Source organism: Dryobates pubescens, chromosome 25 (assembly GCF_014839835.1).
Source record: "Dryobates pubescens isolate bDryPub1 chromosome 25, bDryPub1.pri, whole genome shotgun sequence".
Classification (NCBI taxonomy): domain Eukaryota; kingdom Metazoa; phylum Chordata; class Aves; order Piciformes; family Picidae; genus Dryobates; species Dryobates pubescens.
In genome coordinates, this window is record NC_071636.1 from 11,949,759 (window position 1) to 11,974,303 (window position 24,545).

General features: G+C 42.7%; 1 protein-coding gene across 2 annotated transcripts in view; it reads right to left on the reverse strand.

Moving 5' to 3' along the window:
* Nucleotides 1-24,545, reverse strand: part of GALNT9 (polypeptide N-acetylgalactosaminyltransferase 9) — a 175,208-nt gene that overhangs the window by 106,394 nt on the left and 44,269 nt on the right. For both annotated transcript variants that reach the window (XM_009911015.2, XM_054172907.1), the window contains exons 3-4: nt 11,810-11,976; nt 9,999-10,173 (exon numbers count right to left, since the gene is read on the reverse strand). In XM_009911015.2, the coding sequence (XP_009909317.1) occupies nt 9,999-10,173; nt 11,810-11,976 (342 nt within the window). The remainder of the gene's footprint in view (nt 1-9,998; nt 10,174-11,809; nt 11,977-24,545) is intronic.

Consider the following 24,545-nt stretch of genomic DNA (forward strand, 5'->3'; position numbering starts at 1 on the left):
ACATGTTGTTTCATTTTCCTCTTTTTTTTTTTATTACTTTTTCCCCCCTCCTTTGGACTGGCAGTTAAAGAACTGCACCCCAGACTCAAAGGAGATGAACTTTTATCTATTTATTTCTATGAAACAAGAAACAACTGAGAGAGACTCAGGACAGTGCAGCACATGATTGCATATCCCAACTTGTATGGTCTTTAGGCCAAACTCATGCACCCACATAAAGACTCAATGTGATCCACTCTTCTGTTTTTGATATGAGATTATATTTATGGAACTAACTGATTTAGAAACCAGTGGGTAGACAGTAGAAAAAACTCTTGCAACTCCAGCAAAGCAGAGAACAATGTAGAAAAAAAAAAATGAATCTACTTTGTTCTTTCTGTGATGTTATCTCTGCTTATCAGCCTACAGGCAGAAGAATAACTGAGATGTCTGCCAGACACCCCTCTTCCACATGAATCAGTTACCTCCCTGTTGGGCTGTAGCTAGGTCCTGGGCATAAGATCAGCAGGATGCTCTTCCACTCTCCTCTGGCCTCTGAAATAAAGGCTTTCAACATACCAAACAATGAAGTCACTAACTGTATGACTCTGAAAAGAATCCTCTTTGTGGTCATGGAGAGAAAAAACATCGTGGAGCAGATCTCTGTCCATGTGGAGCATTTGCAGAAGAAGCCTCATTACAAAACCAACTCTTGAGTTCCCTTGCAAACCAAGCAATATCTTAAGAGCTGGCCCACTCCAGAAGCCCTTGGGCATTGTTTCAACAGATTCAGTGCAGTGGGGAGGTCACAGTGCAGAGGGATTACATCCTCCAGTGAGACCTGCTGCACATCAAAGGACACAGCTGCACCCAGTGTGTCCCACAGCATGCACAAGTTTATGATGTTTGCATCTGATTTCTAGGCTTTGTGCTGCTAGGCAGGAGAACTGACGGCATGCCTTCTGAAATCTGGAAATGGGTTTCTTTGGAAGAATCAAATTCTGCCATTCTTATTCACCACCACCTGATTCAGAAAATAGGTCTATGACAAACAAGGAAAGGTTGGGAGTTTTTAAAACTATTGTTATCTCTCAGCTACAGTTTTATGGTCACCACATCTCCAAGTCCTCAATTATAGGGATGTTAGTGATGATAAAAAGCGAGATGGCTTAAGCATCATCATTAAAACAACCCTGGAGTTTCCATATTCATTCTACAGTTCCTCCTCCTATTCTCCTTTTGCAAGTATTTTACTTTGAAGGGTAGATAGAGATTGTGTTATGCAAAAGCTAAAAGATTCAAGGAATTCTTCTCTTTTAATGTCAGGTGTCTGCAATAGACCCCCCACATACAAGGTAATTGCCTCAAACTTTCATTCTCAAGAGAGAGGCAGAAGCTGGCACTGTGATAGTAAGACGCTTCTCATTATAACATAGGCACTGAAAATAGGTGAGATTAATAATGTTCCAGAGGAGCCTATTTTGAATATAAAGGGAATTTAACTTGCTACTTTGCAAGACAGCTTAAAATTGGACTGCTGAAGTGTATCCCAAATAATGGTTAGAGAAAGAATGTGGAGAAAATATTTAACAGTCACTCTGATTTTCAGCCCTTAACCGTACTTGTGATTGCGCTCTTCTGATACTTGTGTATTGGAAATGCTAATCTGGGTCCTCATTTTCTTCAAAACAAGAACAATCCAGTCCCAGCTCTTACACTGCTCTCACACCAGCCATCAACACACTACTCCTGTCACTCCACAGTTGACTGAATTCCTCTGTTTTCCCTGGTTTATCGCTTACATTTATTAACACCTGTCTCGGAGCTTTGCATCTGAATGGCACAAGAAGGAATCTGTGGAATGCAATACAACAGTCAGATCAAAATACATGATGAAATGTCATTAATCTCTTCCAATCTGTTGGTTTCAAATCACAGATTTTGAACTTTGATGAAATCTGAGGCAGCTGAAAGCTGTCAACGTGCTGCAAGTTCTGTGTCAGTCTTCTGCACTCAAGAAGTGTAAATGTTGAAGATATTACTATTCAAAAAGCGCTGATATCTCTACCCTCAGGTTACAGATAAAGCAAAATGCCATGACAAGGTTATGGAGTGAATTGGTATGAAACTACTGGAACTTCCATGATTCTATCACTTCATTTTCTCAACCTTCCACCCCTCCACCACACGCTGGAGTTGACTTTCTTCATGTCTGTATCCACGTATATGGAAATCACATCCCTGCAGGTACTAGGACCAGGAAAACTGCACATTTATCTAACTTCCCAAATACATTCCCACCCATGAGCAAGCGAGGGATTCGAGTCACAGGTGGAAAGATAAAACATGGTGCAGAATTGCTCTTTGTTACTTAGCAAAACTCAGAAGGGAGAGATTTCATTGAACACTGCACACCTGTGAGATTTCATAGCTTCTCTTGCCTGATCAAGGACAGCAGAAATATCAATGGGGTATTCAGACACCAAGCTCTCGCTCATCTCAGTGAGATCTACAGGAACATTTAAATCCCAGAGTCTGCCAATGTCCTCTGCATCACTGTCACTGCTTGTGCTCTCTTTTTCCGCCTGCCAAGATTGCTAGGTAATGGCCAATGAAGGACTATAAGCTTGAAGAGGACCAGGTAATGGTCTGTGTTTACACTGCTTATTTTAGGCAATCCATGATATATGAGGAGGTTTTTATTGCTATTCACTACCAGCAAAGTCCAGCCTTGGAGTAGCTCTATTAGGCTCAATGGACTTACACAATATCTGTCTCTGGAAGCTGAGCTGCACATTCATCAAATCCTTTGTCAATTTTTGCTGGTAATATTGCCTCTGTCTAATTGATTCAGGTTTTTGAAAGGATTATGATTAAATCTTTCCTAGGCATTTCCAATTTTTTCCTAATTTTAAGCTGCTACATTATTATGTAAATTTACTTATTCTCTTTACTGACTCCAGTGTTCCTCCCCTTCCCTGTTTTATTGCCTTGCTGTTTGTTTGAGTTTTCCCACACACACACACACACACACAATGCATCTGAAGAAGTCAGGTGTTACTGGAGGCTCCCAGAACTTAAAAGGACAGAGTGGAAGGGGTTACTGAAGTCCAAGTATGTTCAGCATGCAATACTGGTGAGCTGCAATATGCTGTAGGAGTATTTTCATTCCACACGGCCACTGCTGGCAGCGAGGCAGCATTCAGCCCTGCCTGATTAGGTACCTAAGCCAGATGTGGATTCTGAGATTCATCTCTATTTTTCATAGATGCAAAAAAAAAAAAGGAAATATATTAGGTTCCTAGCTTGTATCTGAGCCAGCATACTTTATGAGCACACAGCAGCATATAATGTTAACAAGTTATTTACCGCAGCAAGAGGAAAAATTCTCCCAGGGATATTCATAGACATGATGGATTTCGTTAAACTAAATATAATCAAAAGATTCTACTTTTAAAGTAGTGTTTCACATCATCCACCTCTCTCTCTCTCTCTTTTTTTTTTTTTTTTTCATCTAAAAAATCCCAAGAAGACAGTTTGGGCTGGAATTTGAGTGATGTAAGATGTTCCTGCTTTCTATAGCTCTAAAAATATATATTTGTCAATGTCCTCCTCTCATTCTGAACAGATTGCTGGCGAGTGGTTAGAGCCAGAAGAGAAGGGACAGTAAATTTAGTTCTCCTATAGATTCCACTGGCTAAGGGATATTTTCACTCAGGTTTTATTTCTCTGAAGCAGTTCTAGAAATAAACTAACACACTGCTGAAGTCTCATCCCCAGGACTCAGACCTGTGATTGGCAGTGCTTGGTTGAAACTCCACAAAGCATGTCACTGTCCTGAGTTTTTGGTGGGCTTCCCACAGGCAGTAGGATGTGCTGGGAGGAACATCCACAGCAGGTGCCTCAGTAAGTGCCTCCTCTATAAAGACATTCTCTTGGGGAACTTATGGAAGGAATCTCTGCTCAGGAGCAAATTCACAACGAAAGGATGTGTCAGTCTGTCACAGACACTTCAGCATACCAGTAAACATAATATTTGTTTCATGCATTTAATGCCTTTGTTTGCCAGTGGGTCAGTTTCTGGATTAACACGGGGTTTTCTGAGGTGTTGGGACACACATATTGACTTCAGTGGGAGCTCCAGCTCCAGCAATGCCAGTACACAGCCTCAAAGAATAAGTGTTCCCAAGATAAACATTAGAGGTAGGAAAAGAGTTGGAAGGCAGAATTTCACCTAGGGTATAGAGTAAGCCCATAAGAAGATTGAGAGCAAAGGCAGGGGTCAGAGTGTGATCACACTTCTCTAATCCCACTGTAAGTCCCCCTCTGAACAGACATGCACTCTGTATTTAATACTGGGCCAGTTCAGAACTGCTCAGAACCCACAGGAAACCACTACAAACAAAAAAATCTGTGTTGTTTTACATCCTTATCAGGTTGCTGGAGGGTTCCTGCCAAGGGGGAAGTCTGATTTTTCACAAGGGTAAAAAAAGAACAGTTTCTTCCCGAGTGAAAGTAGATAAAAACAAGTGAGTAATGAACCCCTCAGCGCACATGGTTATATAATGCACCTTTTTAAATGCATAAAGACACCTGCTGACTTCAAGCAGGCTTTTTAAAAGGCACAACCTAGGAACAAACACAGGCAACCTAAGAGAAAGCACACACATGCCTCAGGCTGGCTCTCTGCTGTCCAGCTCTTCTACTTCACCAGACTTCACAACTTCAGGGATGCTTTACTAACATGCATCACCTAAGGAGCAGACAGCAGACCCAGAGCAATTTTCAGTTCTTCATTAGCATTCTCGTACTAGGCATTTGCCAACAGTACTTTTTATGTGCGTGGCCAAAAGTAAATCCTTTCTTAAATGACAAGAATTGCCCTGGGAAATGCCTCTCTTCAGTTCCTAAGTGGGTATCCAAATACCCTGATCACTGGGGTCTTTTGAGATAAGCATGGGTTGTTTCCTCTCCATTACTATTTTAATAGTCATCCCAATCAAAAATTCAGAACTAGCATTAAAAAATCCAAGCTTTGGGTTTTTTTTTAATCCAAGCTTTTTGATTACCCAAGCTTTTTTCCCCCCTTTGGCAATTTTTATTAATTTATTTATTTATTTGTCTTGCAAGGACTGAAGGAAGATAAGATGGTCTCATCTGCTAGATATTATGGTTCAGTGGGTTTAACACCTTCTTTTACTCTAGATGTACCATTGTCAGGTACCATGAAGTGAGAACTTAACATAGAAATGGAAATAAAAAAATACCTATGTAAACTGAAAGCTTCTTTTGCATGTGATTTTACACACTACCTCACATTTCACAGCCAATATACATTTATCAGATGCAGACAAGCAGGTCTACTGACATCCATAATTCTTCACTGAGGCCAACCGAAGAGTATTTCATGCAGAGTGCCTTTCCTGTAAATAAGTGTTCAGAGAACTAAAGAAAAGGGGAAAGAAAGATAAATTTCATATTCCCTTCCTTGGTCTCCAAGAGGAGAAAGAAATTCTCCATCTGCTCTACCTGACATCTCTATCAGCAGTCCTGTGCACCCAGGGAGGTTTCAGGCCTGCAGCCCCCAGCTGGAATGGAGCGAACGCAGCCTAAATGCCTGCTGGAGAGTTAAAGATCAGCTCTTTGGCTGCCAAATCTGAATAGTTCTTTTCTGCACCACTGAAAAGCAATGAGGATGCTTCAGTGAACACTCTAGGTTGTTTAGGTAGATGAATAGTTGAAGTTGCTTTTCTGGCATGTCCTCTGTATGTGAGCTGGCATTGCCCCATGTATCTGAAAGGGCCACATGGCTTATGTCACATGCTTCCCTTGGATAATATTAGCTCACTTTTGCTATCTAAAACCTGTGTTCCATTAAGTTACCAAACTGATCCTAAGTGATGGCAGAGGCTTTGGATGGGGGAAAACTCCCTGAATAAACACAGGTCTTTGCATTTGCATAAATAAAGCTTCCCAGGTCAAACTTAGAATGGCACCAGGGATGCTGCAATGAACCGTGTCCTGAGCAGGAGTGATGGGCTTGAACCCTCCAGATGGGAGGGACTGCACAGATGGACTGCAAGTGTAATTTAATGCTTACCTTCAATGCTCCTCTCACTAGAAGAAAAGAACCACCTGGACTTTGCCAGGTCCCCAAAGAGCCACCTGAGATTGAGCAGAGAGGATGGGGTGTTTACCTGCTGGTAGAGACTGGCCTCCAGTACACTGCATGAAAATATTAACCAGGGAGATCCCAGGAGGGGCAAAAATCTTGTGGCTTTGCCCTACAAAAGCATAACCATGCCTCTGCTACAGACTACTTGAGATAAGTAGATTAGGAGGGAATAAACTTCCTTTTCCCTTTACATGTTTTCCTGAGAATCCACTGTTTCCAGCCACCACAGCAAATTAAACAGGATAAAATAGCATCTGCCAAGTCTCATCCATAGACCTAAGGATCTTGATCTTTAGGTCCTTTTCTTAGTTCATTAAAACACCAGTTTTCTATATTTTTAAAACACTGCCAATTTCAGGGATAATCCATAATAATAGGATGTGTGTGGCACAATCTGATAGATACTAGGTTTATATTTCAGGTCCTCTTTACAATGTCAGGCTCCCTCTGACTCTTTGGTATATTGAAATCTTTTGATTAAATCCTCTTACACCACTGCTTCCTTATTGATACTCTCTCTTTGTCTGGCAAAATTTTAATTACTACAGTACTGCATAACTCTATTCAGTCTCTGATACCTCTGTGATAGGAGCAAAAGCAATTCCTAAGATAGAATGCAAGTATAATACTATATCATTATGTCTTCTTTTATGGCTCCTAGCACCCTCTTTATGGCTGCTAATATATTGTGGCTCTGCCTGATTTCTGCTCTCCTTCACTCAATGTGTCCTTTTTCTCACCCAGAGAATTAACACCCCATCTCCACTCTCTCTCTTCTAATGAATTTCTCTTCTCCTTGTCGTGCTACCCTTTCCCATCTCTCTAAGACAGGAGTCTATATAATGCTTTGCATCCTCTGTAACACAATTAGCAGCCAGGATTGCAACAGTCTGTACTCAGTGTTGCTGCCTGTTGCTTAATGCACAGAGGGAGGAATTAATACAAAAGTCAGAGCAGGAATGCTGGAGTCTTCAGAGGACTGAAGGGAAAATTGAACTGGACAAGCTGAAATATGCCCTCAGAGAGGAACATACAGGAGCTTTTCATACCTAGTGGTTCATCTGAGTTGCAGGCTCTAGATGCTGACTCCTATTGACACTAAGTAACCATTAAAACCAGACAAGGTTCTACTGCAAGACAGGTAGAATTTTACCTATGAACTGTACACATGCATTAGCATGCAATTTCAATTTAAAATTCCATCTGAGAATGAACAGTAGTGGCCTCCCTTTCAGCTAGTCCTCTCTGCTTTTGCTCTCCCAGCGGCAGTATTGGCTCCCACGATGGGGTCAGTAGAAAATCTCTGCTCTGCTCTAATACATTTCAACACCTGAGCAGCAAAAAAGCAGCAATTAAGAAGAACAAAATAAATAATTCAGTAGTTAATTTGACCTGCAGGTTGTAGAGTATTTTTTATATATATAATCTATATCTCCTACCAGATTGTATTTTAGTTTACAAGAAGTGTCCCTGGAGAGTAATGCCGTGAGAGCCTGTAAAACACTACAGCACGATACAAGGCAAAAGCTCAGCCATAAATGGGGCCACTGTTGTTTAAAGGAAAGCCTTTTTTGTTGTCAGAGTCCTGCATATTTCATGAGAAAGTGATGAAATCCTTCTCTGATTCTTTATGAATTAATCTGCCAACCGATTAGGCAAGTAAAGCAGCCACAGATTGGAAGATTAAAATTGCACTGCAGGTACCTGACTTTTAGAGGCAACACACACCAAACAGAAAACTAATGTGTTTTGGGTTTGGTTTGTTGGTGGGGTGTTTTTTTTCTGTGCTAAAGGAATTGACTTCTTTTTAATTGCCTCACAAATAATCCATAGACAGTTTTGTGTAGCAGCAATCCGTGTGGCCTCTGAATACATGAGTATACATTGGAAATGGGGGGAGATAGTCGTGCAAGATGAGAATTAGTGGGAGAAGAGAGCAGCTGTACTTTAACAAGATACTCCTGCATGACTACCAAGTTTAAAGGGTTATGGAGTGGGGGTAATTTTCAGCTGGGGAGGAAAAAACCAAGCAGTCCAGATGGAAGGACTTCCAGTCCCTCCTAGTAAAAGAATATGAGATGAGAATTGAGATGACAGGCAACTGTATGTGCACAGGTGGACAGAATTAAAACTAGGAAGAAATGGGTAGAACAAGGTTTGAGATAACTGTCAGCAGCCTCAGAGCCGGCGGGGAGCAGGAGAAGCACCAGGAGGGAATGCTCTGAGGCTCCATGTGCAGCTCTGAAACAAAGGAATATGTGATGCTTCTGGTGCACGTTTGCTACTCTCGCTCATCCTCTGTGGCTACTCCAGAAGCCAAGTGGTCTCAAAGCAGCTGCACTGCCTGGCTCAGCAGTATTACTGAGACTTAAGCACACTTGTTGAGAGGAGAATACACCAGGGAGGGTGCAGTAAATGCAAACACTTTTTATCTCAGGTATACACACACTCTCATTTACTGAGTAGTCTGGGTTCTTGCTGGGCTGATTACAACCCATTCTGACATTAATGCAAAGGGTGAAAAACCCTCCAGACAAACCAAAAAAAGCAGCCACAAACCCCTTTTCCTGCTTACTGACACCACTGCCTAGCTTCTCTGGGTAGAGAACATCAGTAAGATCTCAACTTCCTTTAAGGAAATTATTACAAAATGCTCCTCAAGGCTCAGAAAACTGCAGCTTGGGCAGGGCAGGCACTAGGAACAGCACCCAGAGTAAGCTCTCCCCAGTCCCTGATGTTGTCCAATAGCTGCTATTACCCTACACGAACATTTGCAATGGTTTGAAAGGTCTGGTTGATTTAAAACTAACTAAATAAATTAAACCAGCTCTTAAGCTCCTAGAAAATTACTACAACTGCTATTATGGCCTTTCAAAGTCCTGGGGAAAGAAAAAAGGGCCACTGGGTTGAATATAAACCAGGTGCACTACAAGGCCTCTTTTATTGCATCTTCCATTTCCTGAAGATGTTCATGAATGTACAAAAATAAACACTCCACTCCTTTGCAATTAAGTTTCTCTCTGGTTGTAAGTACAGCTATTTTTAGGTTTATTTTGGGGATATCTCCCAGAACTGCAGAGCATAATCAGCTCCACCATAGCCCTGCATCATCACTATCTAGTGCCAGCCTATCTTTGGAACACGCACATTTCACACACCAAAGGGTCCCAGCAGTCCGTTTTCAGCTGAGTTTTCGTTCCTTCAGTCCTGTCTCTCAGGAATGCAAATACTGACCACTAAGTGGTGCTGCAAAGGTTTACTCCAACTGCAGATCCAGCCCATTAAGCCCAAAATTCTGCTCTCCACATCACTACTCCTCCCTTGCAAAATAAAGAGGACGAGGAGAGGCATGCTCATTTCAAGCCCCATTAAAAATGCAGGAAATAATTCAATTCCCTCAAATGTAAATGCAAGAAAAATTATGAGGAGATCAGACTGGTATTCAAGTTTCTAAGAAGAAAAGAGAAAATGGTAAAAAGACTGAAAAAAACACCACCTACTGCCCCCAGTCCAGAGCATCCTTAATGGTGTCTCCCCATTTGACTGTTTTAGAGTTTTTTATATTCATTGTGGTTTAAATTGCTTCTTTCTCCACTGAGCTATACCAGAGCAGGCACAACAGCTTTATTTTTTATGGATCTTGCAGCCATTGCAGGAGATTTTCAGCAATATTGCAATAATCAAGAATATCATTCCAAAGTAATTGCTGATGTGATAGCACCAGCCTACAGCCATCTCGTTTTTCAGCTTCCCCATTGCTAAGCAAACCTCCTTCACAGCCTTTGAGAATACAGAGCAGAGTGTCCCAGTGGTGCTCTGCCTGTGGGAATAGCCACCGACTTACCAGCCAGTGTTGAACTCAACGTGAGCATCAAAGAATCCAACAACGGGAGAAGTTGCTGCTTTCCAGCCTTGGATTCTGGCTCGAATCAGTCCTTCTCGTTTGTTGTTGCGCACTATTTTCACCAGACCTGGGTATCTTTTATTGACATACTGGTCCAGATTAAATTTTAGCTCAACTGTAGGACAAAAGAAACCACACAAATGTTCACAACGAGGAAAGCCCTTTAACTTTATGTTTTACTTTGACATATTCTACAACAGAAAAGGAAAAAACAAACAAACAGAAAACCTCAACAAAACAAATCCTTAAATATTCCTAAAATCACAGAATCACAGAATCAACCAGCTTGGAAAAGACCTCAGAGATGCCATAGAATGTAGTAGTATGTCATAGAATCAATAAGATTGGAAAAGACCTCAGAGATCATCCAGTCCAACCTGTCACCCAACATCTCATGACTAACTAAACCATGGCTTCAAGTATCCAATCCCCCCTTGAACACCTCCAGGGATGGGGACTCCACCACCTCCCTGGGCAGCACATTCCAATGGCCAATTACTCTTTCTGTGAAGAACTTCCTCACCTCAAGCCTAAACTTCCCCTGGTGCAGCTTGTGCTGCCACTGGTTGCCTGGGAGAAGAAACCAACCCCCACCTGTCTACAACCTCCTTTCAGGAAGTTGTAGAGAGCAATAAGGTCTCCTCTGAGCCTCCTCTTCTCCAGGCTAAACAGCCCCAGATCCCTCAGCCTCTCCTCATAGGGATGACTAAACCCTTAGTCAGTCTTGCAGATGTAAACCAAACAATGCAGCTGTGACACGGACTAGTTCCAGGGGAAATTCTCCATGCATCACAGCAGCAGTTACTGTTAGAACTGTACAGGTTTGAAATGGACTGATGGATTTGAGCATTGTTTTGAAGAGACAGTTTGTCTAAATATTTCTAAGTAATTACTTAAATGAAATCAGCAGGACTTAGCCACATTATGTTTGTCTGTTATACAAAGAGTTAATATTTACTCACAGCTTTGTGCTGGTGGCTCAACCAACCCTCTCATCAGTAGAACGCAAACTCTTGTCAATTCTAATGATTTCAGTAAAGGTACATTAATTTACACCAGCTTATGATCCTGCTTTTTAGCCATAAACCAATGTTTGCATGTAGGACCTTCCTTCCCCCTGCTGTTTCATCCCATTATCAAAAAACAACAGCAAAAAACCCCAAAACTAATGAACAAACAAAAGCTAGGAGTGACCAAAGTCCCTTTCACTGACATTTCATGTCCATTAATCACACAGAATACAGTATATATCAGTGTGTGTATGCACACACACTATAGCACAGAATCACAGAATCACCAAGGCTGGAAGAGACCTCAGAGATCATCAAGTGCAACCTCTCACCACAGACCTCATGAGTAAACCATGGCACTAAGTGCCACGTCCAATCCCCTCTTGAACACCTCCAGGTATGGTGATTTCACCACCTCCCTGGGCAGTCCATTCCAATGGCTAATGACTCTCTCAGTGAATACATAAAATAGAAATGAGTAGATTAAGATTGGATGTTAGGAAGGAATTCTTCACCACAGGGGTGAGACGCTGGAACAGGTTACCCAGGGAGGTGGTGGAAGCCTTATCCCTGGAGGTTTTGAAGGCTAGGCCCGATGTGGCTCCGAGCAACCTGATCTAGTGTGAGGTGTCCCTGCCCATGGCAGGAGGGTTGGAACTAGATGATCCTTGAGGTCCCTTCCAGCCCTAACAATTCTGATTCTATGACTCTATACTGAGAGGAAAAGTTACTTATGTTCACCGTTGTCACTGTTGTCATCCACCAGAATGATCTCCTTGAGCAAGTGCGATGGGGTGTGATTCACAACGCTGTGCACCGAACGCAGGATGACAGACAGTGCCTCGTTTACAAATATAAAGACCACAGAGATCTGGGGCAGGTCATCTGGGTAGGTTATCTGTTTGCACCTGGAGAGAAAGAAGAAAGAAAGAATTAAAACCCAAGTAGCCACTGGGAGCTGGAGAGTATCCTCTCCTCATTCCTCTCCAGCATATTTGGACTTGCAGGCTTTGTTCTTTCTAACTCTTAACTAAAGATGTGGTAAAAGCTCAAAAAGCAGAAACATAGCCAGGAGCAGCAAACTTTCCATCAGCTCAGTGAAAACCAAAGTGCATCTGCATGCACTCAGGCTTGTAGTGGCTTTCACAGTTAGGAAGATTAAAAGCACCTCTTGAAAACCAAAGGATTATCAATGACTTTGCTCAAAAAGAACCCAGAGGAGGTTTGCAACACTACAGTTTGTCTGTTCTCCTAGGGAAAACATCAGAACCTCTGCTGCTAACTCATAATTAGACCTCATGCTTCTTAAATCAAGATCCACTCAAGCAAACTTTGCATTTGCCTGTACAAAGAGCACTTGCCACCCTTTCTGATGTTGCAGTTTGTGCAGCAGTAGCAAGCACATGCTCTTTGTTGTGCTGGCACACACTTGCTAAAATATTTGCAGTGCACAATGACAGAATCACAGAATTGAGGCTGGAAAAGACCTCTGAGATCATCAAGTCCAGCCTATGACCTAACATCATGACTTCAGCTAAGCCATGTCACCAAGTGCCACATCCAATCTTTTCTTGAAGACCTCCAGTGATGGCGACTCCACCACCTCCCTGGGCAGCCCATTCCAGTGCCTAATCAGCCTTTCTGTGAGGAAGTGCTTCCTAGCATTCAATCTAAACCTCCCCTGGTGCAGCTTCGTACCATGCCCTCTTGTCCTGTCACAAGTTGCCTGGGAAAAGAGCCCAACCACCACCTGAATACAACTTCCTTTTAAGTAGATACAGATCTGCTCCAACTGAGTGTCACCTTGCTGGGCAACTATATCCTGAGATTCACAATTTCCTTCTGTGCTTGCTCACTGCTGCATACGTTAGCATTCTGAGAAGAAAAAACCAAGGCCTGGAGAAGTCACAAAGCACAGAGCAGCTCTTTCCCAAGCCCCCAGCCCATTCCTTTTAGTAGCACCATACTGCTTTATTTCAGTGGAATTCTCTCCCAGTAACAAAGATGCTAACTTTAAAACATTTCATGTGTGTTCTCACAGTCAAAATCCATTCAGAATTACCATAGCAATTACTGAACTTGCTTTCTAAAACACTGCTAATGATATCACAGGGAATGACTTTTCCTGCTCTTATCAAACTTTCTGACCCCTTTGCTCATTACTTTGGCATAATAATCACTTTTCCCCCCCAGTACCAGCAGTCATGAGGGTAGGGAGGGTGACAATCTCTTGACTGTTGAGTAACCTCTGGAAATCAGTTATGAATCCTAGTAAAGTGTAATTATTCAAAATTCCTGCTCATCCCAGCACTATTTCTTCAGAGACCTGATTGCCATTGATTACAGTGTTACCATAGCTACTGACTAGCAGGTTCTTGGTGGCCTGTACCATACAGAGGACCACTGTGTAAAACTGGCTAAGCAGCATTCTTACACGCTCCAAAAATAAACCTGAAACAAGGACAGATATTTACAGGAGTTGTGATTGCTCTGACACAGCCTCCTGTTTGAACTGCTTTTTGAATGTGATTTTCCTCTTGACCGCACCAATACATCAAAGAAGTCCACCAGGAATACCTCACTAACAGGAAAGAGCCATCAGCTAAAAACATGGCTCCTGCAAGATTTCCCTTGATGGGGGGAACTTTGCTCTGATAGCAATTTGCTTCAGAGCCTCACTTGTATCAGCAGGAAATAGCAAATTGCATCTCAGTAAATCAGACTGGTACCCAAGGAGTGGCTGCACTGCTGATAAAAGTGAGGCAGAGGAGGGAGCCCAATGCAGGCCATGCATTCTGGTGGAGTCTTACATTAGCACTTAGAGCTAGAAGGAATGAAAGGAAGCAAAGAACCACCTGGCTGAAGTCTGGAGACAGCAAGGAGGCAGATGTGGAAGAGAAGGAGGGAGTACAGTAAGAATGAGAGGGCAATCAAAGCGGCACTTGCAATGTAGGGGGACAAAGTAATCAAAGGAAAGGTAGAATGAAACCAGGGGTTAGAAGGGACCATATGTGAGGGAAAAAAAGTACTTTGGCTAGGAAAAGCAGGGAGCCACTGAAACAGTACCAAACTATTCTCAGATTAGGCTGGACTTCCTTTTTCTGATCAAGCAATTTTGCTGACCTTTTCTGGAGTAAAAAGTATTTGTTTTATTGGTAAATGGGCTGAAACACCTGGGCATCCAGCCACATTTTCCTGTCCAGACTGAAAGGTTGAGTAGGACTAATCCCAAGCTCTTTTCCTCCACCCTCCCACTTACATTCTGAGAAAATCAGTATTTTTAATTCAAGCATTAAACCCAGCACACCTACACCACAACCTCCACTTCTGATTTATTTGGCTTTCATCACATTAAATCGATGCATTATTGTCTTAATTGTGACTCCATGGTCTCTCTGGTTCAGAAGGCTTCTCTTGCTGTGGTTCTCAATGATTACATACATTGTGGGGCATCACGGACTGCTTTAGATAAAAGGCTGATTTGAATTTTTATCCCCCTTGGCTTAAGTAATTTTGATTACTTCTCTTCCTCCTGTCAGTTCTTCCTTTTCTATTAGTAGAATAGAATAGAATAGAATAGACCAGACCAGGTTGGAAGAGACCTTCAAGACCATCGCGTCCAACCCATCAACCAATCCAACCCACTGAAACAACTGAACCATGGCACCAAGCACCCCATCAAGTCTCCTCCTGAACACCTCCAATGATGGTGACTCCACCACCTCCCCAGGCAGCCCATTCCAGTGGGCAATCACTCTCTCTGTATAGAACTTCTTCCTAACATCCAGCCTAAACCTCCCCTGGTGCAGCCTGAGACTGTGTCCTCTTGTTCTGGTACTGGTTGCCTGGGACAAGAGACCAACATCTGCCTGTCTACAACCTCCCTTCAGGTAGTTGTAGATGGCAGTAAGTTCACTCCTGAGTCTCCTCTTCTTCAGGCTGAGCAACCCCAGCTCCCTCAGCCTCTCCTCACAGGGCTTGTGTTCCAAGCCCCTCACCAACTTTGTTGCCCTTCTCTGGACACATTCCAGCAACTCAACCTCCTTCCTATACTGAGGGGCCCAGAACTGGACACAGTACTCGAGGTGTGGCCTAACCAGTGCAGTGTACAGGGTCACAATGACCTCCCTGCTCCTGCTGACCCCACTGTTCGTGATGCAGGCCAGGATGCCATTGGTAGGACATAGATGAAAAACTACTTTATGTCTGCATTTGGAAAGAACACTCCAACCACTGCATAACAGAATATCTTGGGTAATCTTGCAAGAGGAACAACTAGAGGGACAAAGGCAAACCTCACAATTTAGCAGTGGTTGAAAAGCTGTCACAATACTATTTATTACAGCAAGGATGAAGGACAACGAAAGAAGCTGTCCAGCTGAGTAGACTTTTCAAAGTACAGCAGTGATTTAGGGGTTTATTTCCTGCAGACTTCCAGTCAACCTTGAACTCCTGACTCTTTAAAGTCACTTCTGCAAATGAGATGGATGTGCTGAGGTAGTCAGGGGAAAATGCTGGTCCACTAGCAAACACTTCTGGTGATGTCTGAGAGCAGGAGCAATCCCAGTCAAGGGGCCTTTCCTTCAAAATCAGTGGGTGCTTAAGTGCTTTATTGGCCCCTTGCCCAAGAGCTTCCCAGTGTATTCTGTAATTAGATACCAACTGCAGCAATTTACAGTTAATACTTCCTTCATTCCAAGAAACTCTAACCAGCAATTGACACCCTGAGCCAAAGAGTGACATTAACAAGTCACATTCAAGGATGCTCTACCATCAAAGCAAAACCATGCCCATTATCACCTTACAACACCTTTGCAGCTTCATTCTTGGCAGGGTGCTGACAACAAACTGAGTGCATTGCAATGCAACCTTCACTCACTGTGCCTGTGTGCAAGGTTGAGAAAGTCAGCGTCAGGAGGACACGTGGAGTCCCCCATGGTGCAGACCTTGGCTTTGTCCCGGGAGCCTGGCATCAGGAGAGAAGTCATTCCAGAGAAGTCCCAGGAAAACTAAGGCTATAACAAGTCCATTCAATTTCAATAAGGCATAGGGCATCTTCTCAGAAAAAGGTTGGAGCAGCAGTATGGAAACAGGAAAATCACAGGGCAAGAAATCTATGAGCTAGTGATGGAGGAGCTTAACTTGAGACTAGTCACTTGTTTTTATTTTGAGAAGAAAAGTAACAGGAATCTGACAACATCAAACTGTACAAAGGTGTCCTAACAAGGCACATCCTTGTATGTTTCAACTTGACCACTGAAAGAACCTTTCTGGCAGCCCTGATACTGTGCAGTAAAGTGCCTGGCTGTTCAAAGCAGCCTTCTTGGGTGGCAGAGGCTGCCCTGCTCAGGGAGTCAACAGCACCAGACCTAGGACCAGCTCTCTGCCAAGAAAAGGAGCTGAGTACCACCATGGTCTCTGCTCCTCTGGACTAGGTCTGATCACATGAACTATGGACTATGGCAACCCAGTGAGGGAGAACACCTACAGTAATTGATAGTCAAATCTTGGCCTCATTAACATCTGTCTAACACTACTGAGTTTGTGAAGGACTTTGAGCATACATTTAACCTCTGTGATAGCTAATGATGATCTAAGTTGTCCAGGCATAGCTCTCATTTAACATTACGTTGATTCTAAATTAGTATCATGAACTGTCACCGGGTCTCACAGTGTGAAACCAGTAAAGGACTTCAGGTCTGCATGAGAAGCAGTGCCTCTCTCCAGGGGACACAGGTATGCTGTAGAGGAACACACTGCTGGGTGCATTTAGGACTGGTGTTTCCAAGCAAAGGCTGCCAATGCCACAGCTAATCATACCCATGGACCAGCTGAGGATGGATTAGACCTGGTATGTGAAACAGCCCTTCAGGCACCTTCGTACAACGTGCCAAGCATCAAACCTCAGCATCCTGCTGTTGGCTTGGGAAGAGTCTTTGAATGTTCTTGCTCTGTATTGGCTTCTGCAGAGCTTGGCTGGCAGCTCAGAGGTATTTCCTTAGTAGGTAGCAGAGCGCTTGATGTCAGATCATTTTTCTCCACTTTGGAGAAGATTTTCACTCTTTCTTTCCCTTGCAATGAACATTTCCTACCCAGCTCCCTAAGCCCAGCTGTGAGCCAGCATAAGAAAACAGGAAAGGCTCTTCAGCTGCCAAACCAGGACCTTGGGAAAAAAAACCATGTACTAACATAGAAAAGGTCACAGATTAGAAACTGGGACAATGAGAAAACAAAAGCTTCTTAGCTGCACACAAGCCAGCTCATGGCAGCCCTGTCAGCTTGCAGGAATTAAAGGGAAGGAAATTTACTTTTGTCTGAACCTTCATTTTTTGATGTTTGTATTTAAACTATTTGTATTTGAACCAGCAGAAACATGTGAAGTCCTTTGTTTATCAGCACTGGTCTTACAGTCCTTTGCAGCTGCACTATTGTCAGTGAAGGGCTGACACTAGAACCATGCAGGTAAAGCAGTGTATTACCAAGGAATTAAAAGTCTTTCCTACTTTCTCTCCTCTCTGCATACTTGCTAGACTGCAAAAAAGAAAAAAAAAAAGGATTTGCTTGCAGACCTTAATGTACTGAGTTTGGAAATGGATTAGGCAATGCATTTAGAGATTTCTGACAGCTTTACCCTTCAGGAAGAAATGCAAACGAAATTAAAGCTGCTTCATGAATCTTTAAAGTATTTAATACAAGATATGTTTTTCCAATGAACTACTGGGATGGTGATGACTGTGGGTTTCTCTCCTTCACAAACTTGGTGAAATTGCTGGGCATGAAGAAATGGCCTCTCTAGTTCTAGCATGAAAATCCCCAACATGCTCCATGCCTTGAAAGCTGCAGAATGGTTGTGCTCTGGTTTTATAGCCACAGCAGAGCAAAGAGGCTGAGCAGGGTACAGGATCAATGGAAGGGCAAAGATAAATATTAAAAATATTATTGAATCCTTACTGGCTAATGCTAACAAATACTACTTTAAATCACCAGGTCATTGTATGTTTAGATCCTAGTTAAAGCAAAGGTTGGAGTAATCTTACATACACGGTTACCTTTTAGTAGGTAAATGCTGCCCTGACTTCTGTGGGCACAGATGATTTGCAACGCTTCAATCACTAAATTTAGGGGGTAGCTCAGTGTCTGATTTCTTGCTCCAGAAAGCCACAGAGCCTTTGCAACTGGTGCTAGAGGTAACAGTAACTTTTCAAATGCAGAAATAAACTCCTAGAATTACATTCACTGGCACAGCTGTGAAAATGTGACAAGCTGCAAACCTCTGCTTTCCCAGCACGGGATACAGCTGCTGACCGGTCTACGGCAAAAGCAATGACAGGCTACAAAACTGATTAGCTTCATGGATCATGAATCTGTCAGGCAGAGGGCTCCAGCTCCTTCCTAATTAATTCTCCTTCTCAATAGAAGGTGTTAACTGCATTGTGCCATAACATTCTCTTTCTATTAAGGATGGATTTTTTAACCTGCCCTATCCAAACCCAAACAGTAAATTTTTCAGCCCAAGACTTGCTTTACTTTCTTTTCCTGCTTTGCAGCTCAAGGACTGCATTCACCAAGAATCATGTAATACAGACACAGCTGTGAACAAGGGAGCGGTGGCACAGAACGCCAATGCTCAGTGTATCTTGGGAGAGGCAGCCCACTGTATTTACAACCCAGGTAAAAAGAGATGTAACATTTGCTCTCAGAAAAAGCCTAGAAAATAAAATGGCACCAGAAGATACCTTTTTGCTGTGGTTATTCCTTTGTAGTCTATGTTGCTTTGTGGGATAGCCTCCACTTTGATTTATCATACAGTAGAAAAGTCAAACACCTTCTCCTTTTTCCTGAACTTGTTTGGGGAAGAGCAGACACAAGTGCAGGTCCTGTTGGTGCTGTAAGCTTGGTAGTGTAGGCAGCTCCAGAAAACCATCAGTGCTGATGAACAAAGGATTTGGTGCATGAATTTCCTCCTCTAAGTAACAGCTAAAGAAACTGGGCTAGTTTTGACTCCACCTCTGCAAATGTTATAACAAACCTGTCAGTACCTGGACATTCAGAATCATAGAATCACCAAGGTTGAAAAAGACCTCAAAGATCATCGAGTCCAACCTGTCACCACAGACCTCATGACTAAACCATGGCACCAAGTGACACATCCAATCCCCTCTTGAACACCTCCAGGGATGGTGACTCCACCACCTCCCTGGGCAGCACATTCCAATGGTGAATGACTCTCTCTGTGAAGAACTTTCTCCTCACCTCCAACCTAAACTTCCTATGGCACAGCTTGCGACTGTGTCCTCTTGTTCTGGTGCTGGTTGCCTGGGAGAAGAGACCAACCCCTTCCTGGCTACAACCACCCTTCAGGTAGTTGTAGACAGCAATAAGGTCTCCCCTGAGCCTCCTCTTCTCCAGGCTAAACAACCCCAGCTCCCTCAGCTTCTCCTCGTAGGGCTTGTGCTCGAGGCCTCTCCCCAGCCTCGTTGCCCTTCTCTGGACATGTTCAAGTGTACTTGTTTCCATCCAGTTTTTAAATTCCAGTGCAGCTAAGACTAACTCACACTTGTTGCTCTATTTGGCTTAATTCCTCCCTTCTCTGGGACAAAATTGTGGGTGGTAGAAAGCCCTGAGAACTGTCAGTGACTGATAGCACAAGAGACAGACAACATTAATATATGCAGCATAACAACAGCGCCACTTTTAAAGATTATTAACCCTTCCATTTAGGATTATTAGACTCTTCAAAAGTAGCTGCCCCACACATAAAATAGGAGGCTTGTATTTCAGTGAGCTATTTCTGGCTTTCCTCAGGCAAACAATAGCAGAAGCATGCTATCACATCTAATACTCACATTGATTTATGCATATAAAACCACTAAAAGAACTTGCAATCACTTTCAAAACAAGCCCCTTTATTAGCATGAAAAGTGGCTGAAAGCTCATGCTCAGATCCCTCTGCAATAAAAAGTACTTGTCTTTTTTTTGGTAACTTAACTTTACTCACTAATATGTTTTGAAATACCATCTGTAAGAAATTTCCATTCTATCCCCTAGTGTGCCCATTCAGATCAGCCTGTGGCTGTATGCATGCTGCATCACAAAGCATTAGGCTGATTGGAAATTAATGGAGAAGCTGAAATCTGCTTTCAAATGCTTTTCAAAAACCCCCAATGAACATGGATCCCCCCTGAGACTGCATTTTTAATGGTGCTGCACTTAAGTTTAAGGAAGAGCCCAACTAAATTCCAAGTGACACGTATTCTGCCTAATTTTAGGTGATTAAACACTAATGGCTTATTTGTTCGAGATTTCTGACAGATCCTGGCCCCTGTTCCAATTAGATTTTTAGCCTTCATCCTTTAAAGGTAAAAACTAGACAAGAGTTGTCTTAAAAAATTAAACAGAAATAAACAGAAAGGTGATTGCTCTGACCAATCCAATCTGGTTGAGGATGCCCCTGCTTACTGCAGTGGGGATTGGACTAGGTGGTCTTTGAAGGTCCTTTCCAACCCAAACCATTCTATGATCTTGCAAACTTCTGCTCTAAGACTGGAGAATTGTGAACGTGAAGCGAAATGGACATCAGTGAAACCAATGAAGTGATATTAAATAAAGGCAAAACTAAAGGCATTTTGCCAATTCACAATAGCAGTGCTTTGAGTCGGAGTTCGTTACCAGCAAAATACCTTTTGGGCAACTGAAGCTTAATTCTGGGAAATATGCTGTCTATGGGGAAGAGAGAATATACCATCATCTCAGTGCTTCTCCAAAACTAAGAGCTCATATTTCAAGCAGGGAAGGTTCACAAAGAGCCATTCAAGAAGCCAGAAAATGTTACCTTGGATGCATTCACAAAATTGTCTGCTGCTCTGTGTCACCACTTCTTGCTCCTGCCACCAAGGGTTATTACTCTCCAGCTAGCAATGAAAAATCAGCTATTTAGCTGCATTTCCTACAGCGGGGGCTAGCAGATTTCCCATTAAGAAGTCCTCTTCTGCTCAGGGTGATGCATCAAAATCCCCAAAAAGGATCTTTGTGGCAAAGGAAGAGTGAATCCCAGCACGTCTGCGGGGAGTGAGAAGGTAACAGCCTAAATACCCCGACGCGGACAAGATATCTTAAGATACCACCTTCTCCGAAGTGTCTCTCCCATTTCACTCCATGTCCATGTCAGACATAAGGGGAAAATAGTAGAGAGGATGAAATCAAAGGAATAATTTTCAATAAATAATGCATGAGAGCAAACTCCCCATTTTCCATTTGCACAGAACATTTTGCTGTACCCTTGAAGCTATTTGTTATTCAGATAATAATATGTACACACAGAAAGTTATCTCTGACTATTAAAAATTTCCTGCAAGTATTTAATATTAAAAATTCAAGGCACTTTTCTTTAATTTTTGACTGTCTCAATCCCTCAGCTGATGCTGTTGGTGCTGGACAGAGGCTGAGTATCACAGTGTTATCCAGAAATGTAGGGCAATAAAGAAGTTTTCAAGGTAACTGCTGCAGAGCTCTTCATGGTTTTCATTAGAGGTTTGCTGTCACATTTCAGTTTGATGGTAAGGAGGAGGATAGAGGAATGCAATAATTTTCTACTATTACTTCACCTAACAATGTTTTTTATGGTCTTGGGAGGACATACAACAATGTTTGGCAAACAATCCTTCCTTTAATGCTTTTCATGTTGTATTTCACAGGAGACCAGCTTTAATCTCTGCTCAAATCCAGTTATGTGGCAGAATATTTCTTTCTACCTATGTATAAATATAGGAGGCTGGAGGAGTAAACCACCAAATGGGAGGTCAGTCATCAACTGAGTAAACCCATCCTCTCCCTGCCTGCCAAATCTGTAGTGAGAAGCTCTCAATTTTACCTTGTCCCAGCAGCTGCAAGGCTGGTTGTAGTCCAGAAAGGTAATCACAGCACTTGGCGTGCTGAGCTGATGCAGAAGCTGCTTTGACTAACCAGCACTGGCCTTGAAATGTTTAAACAGTAGTCAGAGGGCTTTTCATCTTGCTTTAAATGATCAATTTCTATCAGAGTGAAAACAGACCAAGTTTATGTTAGGTGAGAAGAATTATGGTTCAAATGGAGCAATGTTCCAAGAACAAATGCATAAAGAACATTGATTTAGCACTGAAAATGGGAGTATTAAATCCATGATGTTTAGATGCTTTATATGGGATCGAGCAGAGAGCCTGATGGTAGTAGCAGCATGTCTATAAAAAAGCATGTCTCTGAGTCAAGCAGAGAGGACAAATGAAGGTGCATGTGCCATATGTATTTCCTGTGGAAGACAGGGGTAGGAAGCTGCCTGACAAACTAAGCCTTTTTAACAGCAGATGATGGAGCGCATTCAAAGATCTCAGTGAACTTTGGTTCAGAGCCCTGCAGGATAAATCACTGGGCAAAACCAGCTTTTGTCAAAACCTAAAAGCACCCAGATCCTGAAGTGCAGATGGGACTTTACTCCTCTTTACATCTTTCCCAGTGCTACTTGCAGGACTGTTCTTCATGTATTAGAACCACTTTATGACATGTCCTACTCAAATAAAGCAGTCAACCCTGTGTTCACTTCAGTGAGGTTACTCGTAATCTTAAAACTAGGAACATATTGAAGTGCTACATTGGACTAGAGCCTAATTGCACTTTTATAGCTTTTGTTTAAATTAAAGGCTAGCTAGAGGTGAACAGCACAGCATTCAACAATTTCATGCATTTAAAAGTTAAATGTTAATAATAGTTAGGATCACAGAATTGTCAGGGTTGGAAGTGATCTCAAGGATCATCCAGTCCCAACCCCCCTGCCATGGACAGGGACACCTCACACTAGATCAGGTTGCTCAATGCCCCATCCAGCCTGGCTGTAAAAAACTTCAGGGATTTAGCTTCTACCATGTCCCTGGGCAAGCTGTTCCAGTGCCTCACCACCCTCGTGGTGAAGAACTTCTTCCTAACTGTGAATTATTTTGGCCACTTCAGCAAACTCCTGCATCCTAATTTAATTTTGGTTACATTTAGAAACAAAAACCTTTCTAAAATATCCAGCCACATTTTTTGTCTAGCACAAAGCTAATATCTAGGGCCCACAGCTGACAGCAGCAATACCCCTTCAACATATAGGGATTTTTATATTTATGAGCTCTTATCCTAATTCAGAAAAACAGGCCAGCATATGCTTACTGTTCACTCAGGGTGAAAGGAATTGGGTGGACAGCCTAAACCAGGCAACATACTTCAGCATAGTTGTGAATTGGAGCGGGCAAAGGACAGAGGCTGATGCTTTCCTCACTCTGAGATGCTACAGCCATTGTAGACTTCAGCATTTGTGTGTGCTGCTCCTGTCCGAACCTGCCTGCTGAAAATCGATTCCCTTTTTCACTCTATGTCATCCGGTGTTTCTTTCCTACTTAGCCACAGCTCATGGACATTTTGAAGTCACATCCTCAGTGTTTGTAGATTGAAATTAATTTTCCATCAGAAAGAAACCTAGAAGTGAGTGCTCTGCACTAGGGGAACAGATTATTCCCATTAACCGTCTGCCCAGCAGACCGAGTCTGTGTTCACAGCCGTGCCCTTCTTCATCCCTCATCTACAGACAGACACATTCAACCTGTTCCATCCAATTTGCTCAGACCTGTACTTGGAGAAACTTTCCCCCCCACTGCTTCCAGAGATTTCCAGATCTGTCAGGCAAAGGAGTTGAGTGTTCCTCTACGAACAAACACGAACTCCCTGGCCCCTGGATACGTGTGGGTTAACACCACCCAGGCAATAAGCCAATGGACTAGCTGTAGGTCACGAATTGTTTTCAGGCAGTGCAGAAAATATAGGAGCAAAGCTTCAATGCCATTTTAATCTTGAGTTTAATGTAAACTGCACCATGACCCTCTGGGAGAACTGTGTCCTGATGGAACATCCACAGAGGGGAGGAAAGCTTACTCCAGTTGCTGAATGAGACAACTGCTCATTTGGTGGATGGAAATAAATGAAATTTATGCCTTTCCTCTGGAATTTTAGGGGTGCAGTCTAACTTTGTAACAGCACCCGAGAGTATTTTAGTGCAATGCTTTAATTATTATAGCTGCTATCAGTATTCCACCATTAGTCAAGTCTGAACTACTGTCTCTGCCAGAAAGGTGTTTCATGCTACCCTGGAGGCCAGACCAATGCTGGGTCATTCTGAAGACAAAATACATAAATGCAGACTAACAAAAGTCTGGGAGTGCAGAATAAATAATATCCTCACCCCTTGGAGCAAAGAAGAAAATTAACTAATTAAGGAACTACTTGACAACCTGAAGGCATCTTACCCAGGTCAAATGCAACTCCAGAGGGCTTAGTTTCCCTAGATAAACAGAGAGCTTTGTGCATAAGCAAAACACAGAGATGAAATCTCCTCTAATTTAAAGCTGCATAATGCCTCACTCGTAAATCCTGCCACACAAGCAACAACAACAATTGCAGGTGCACTTCTCAG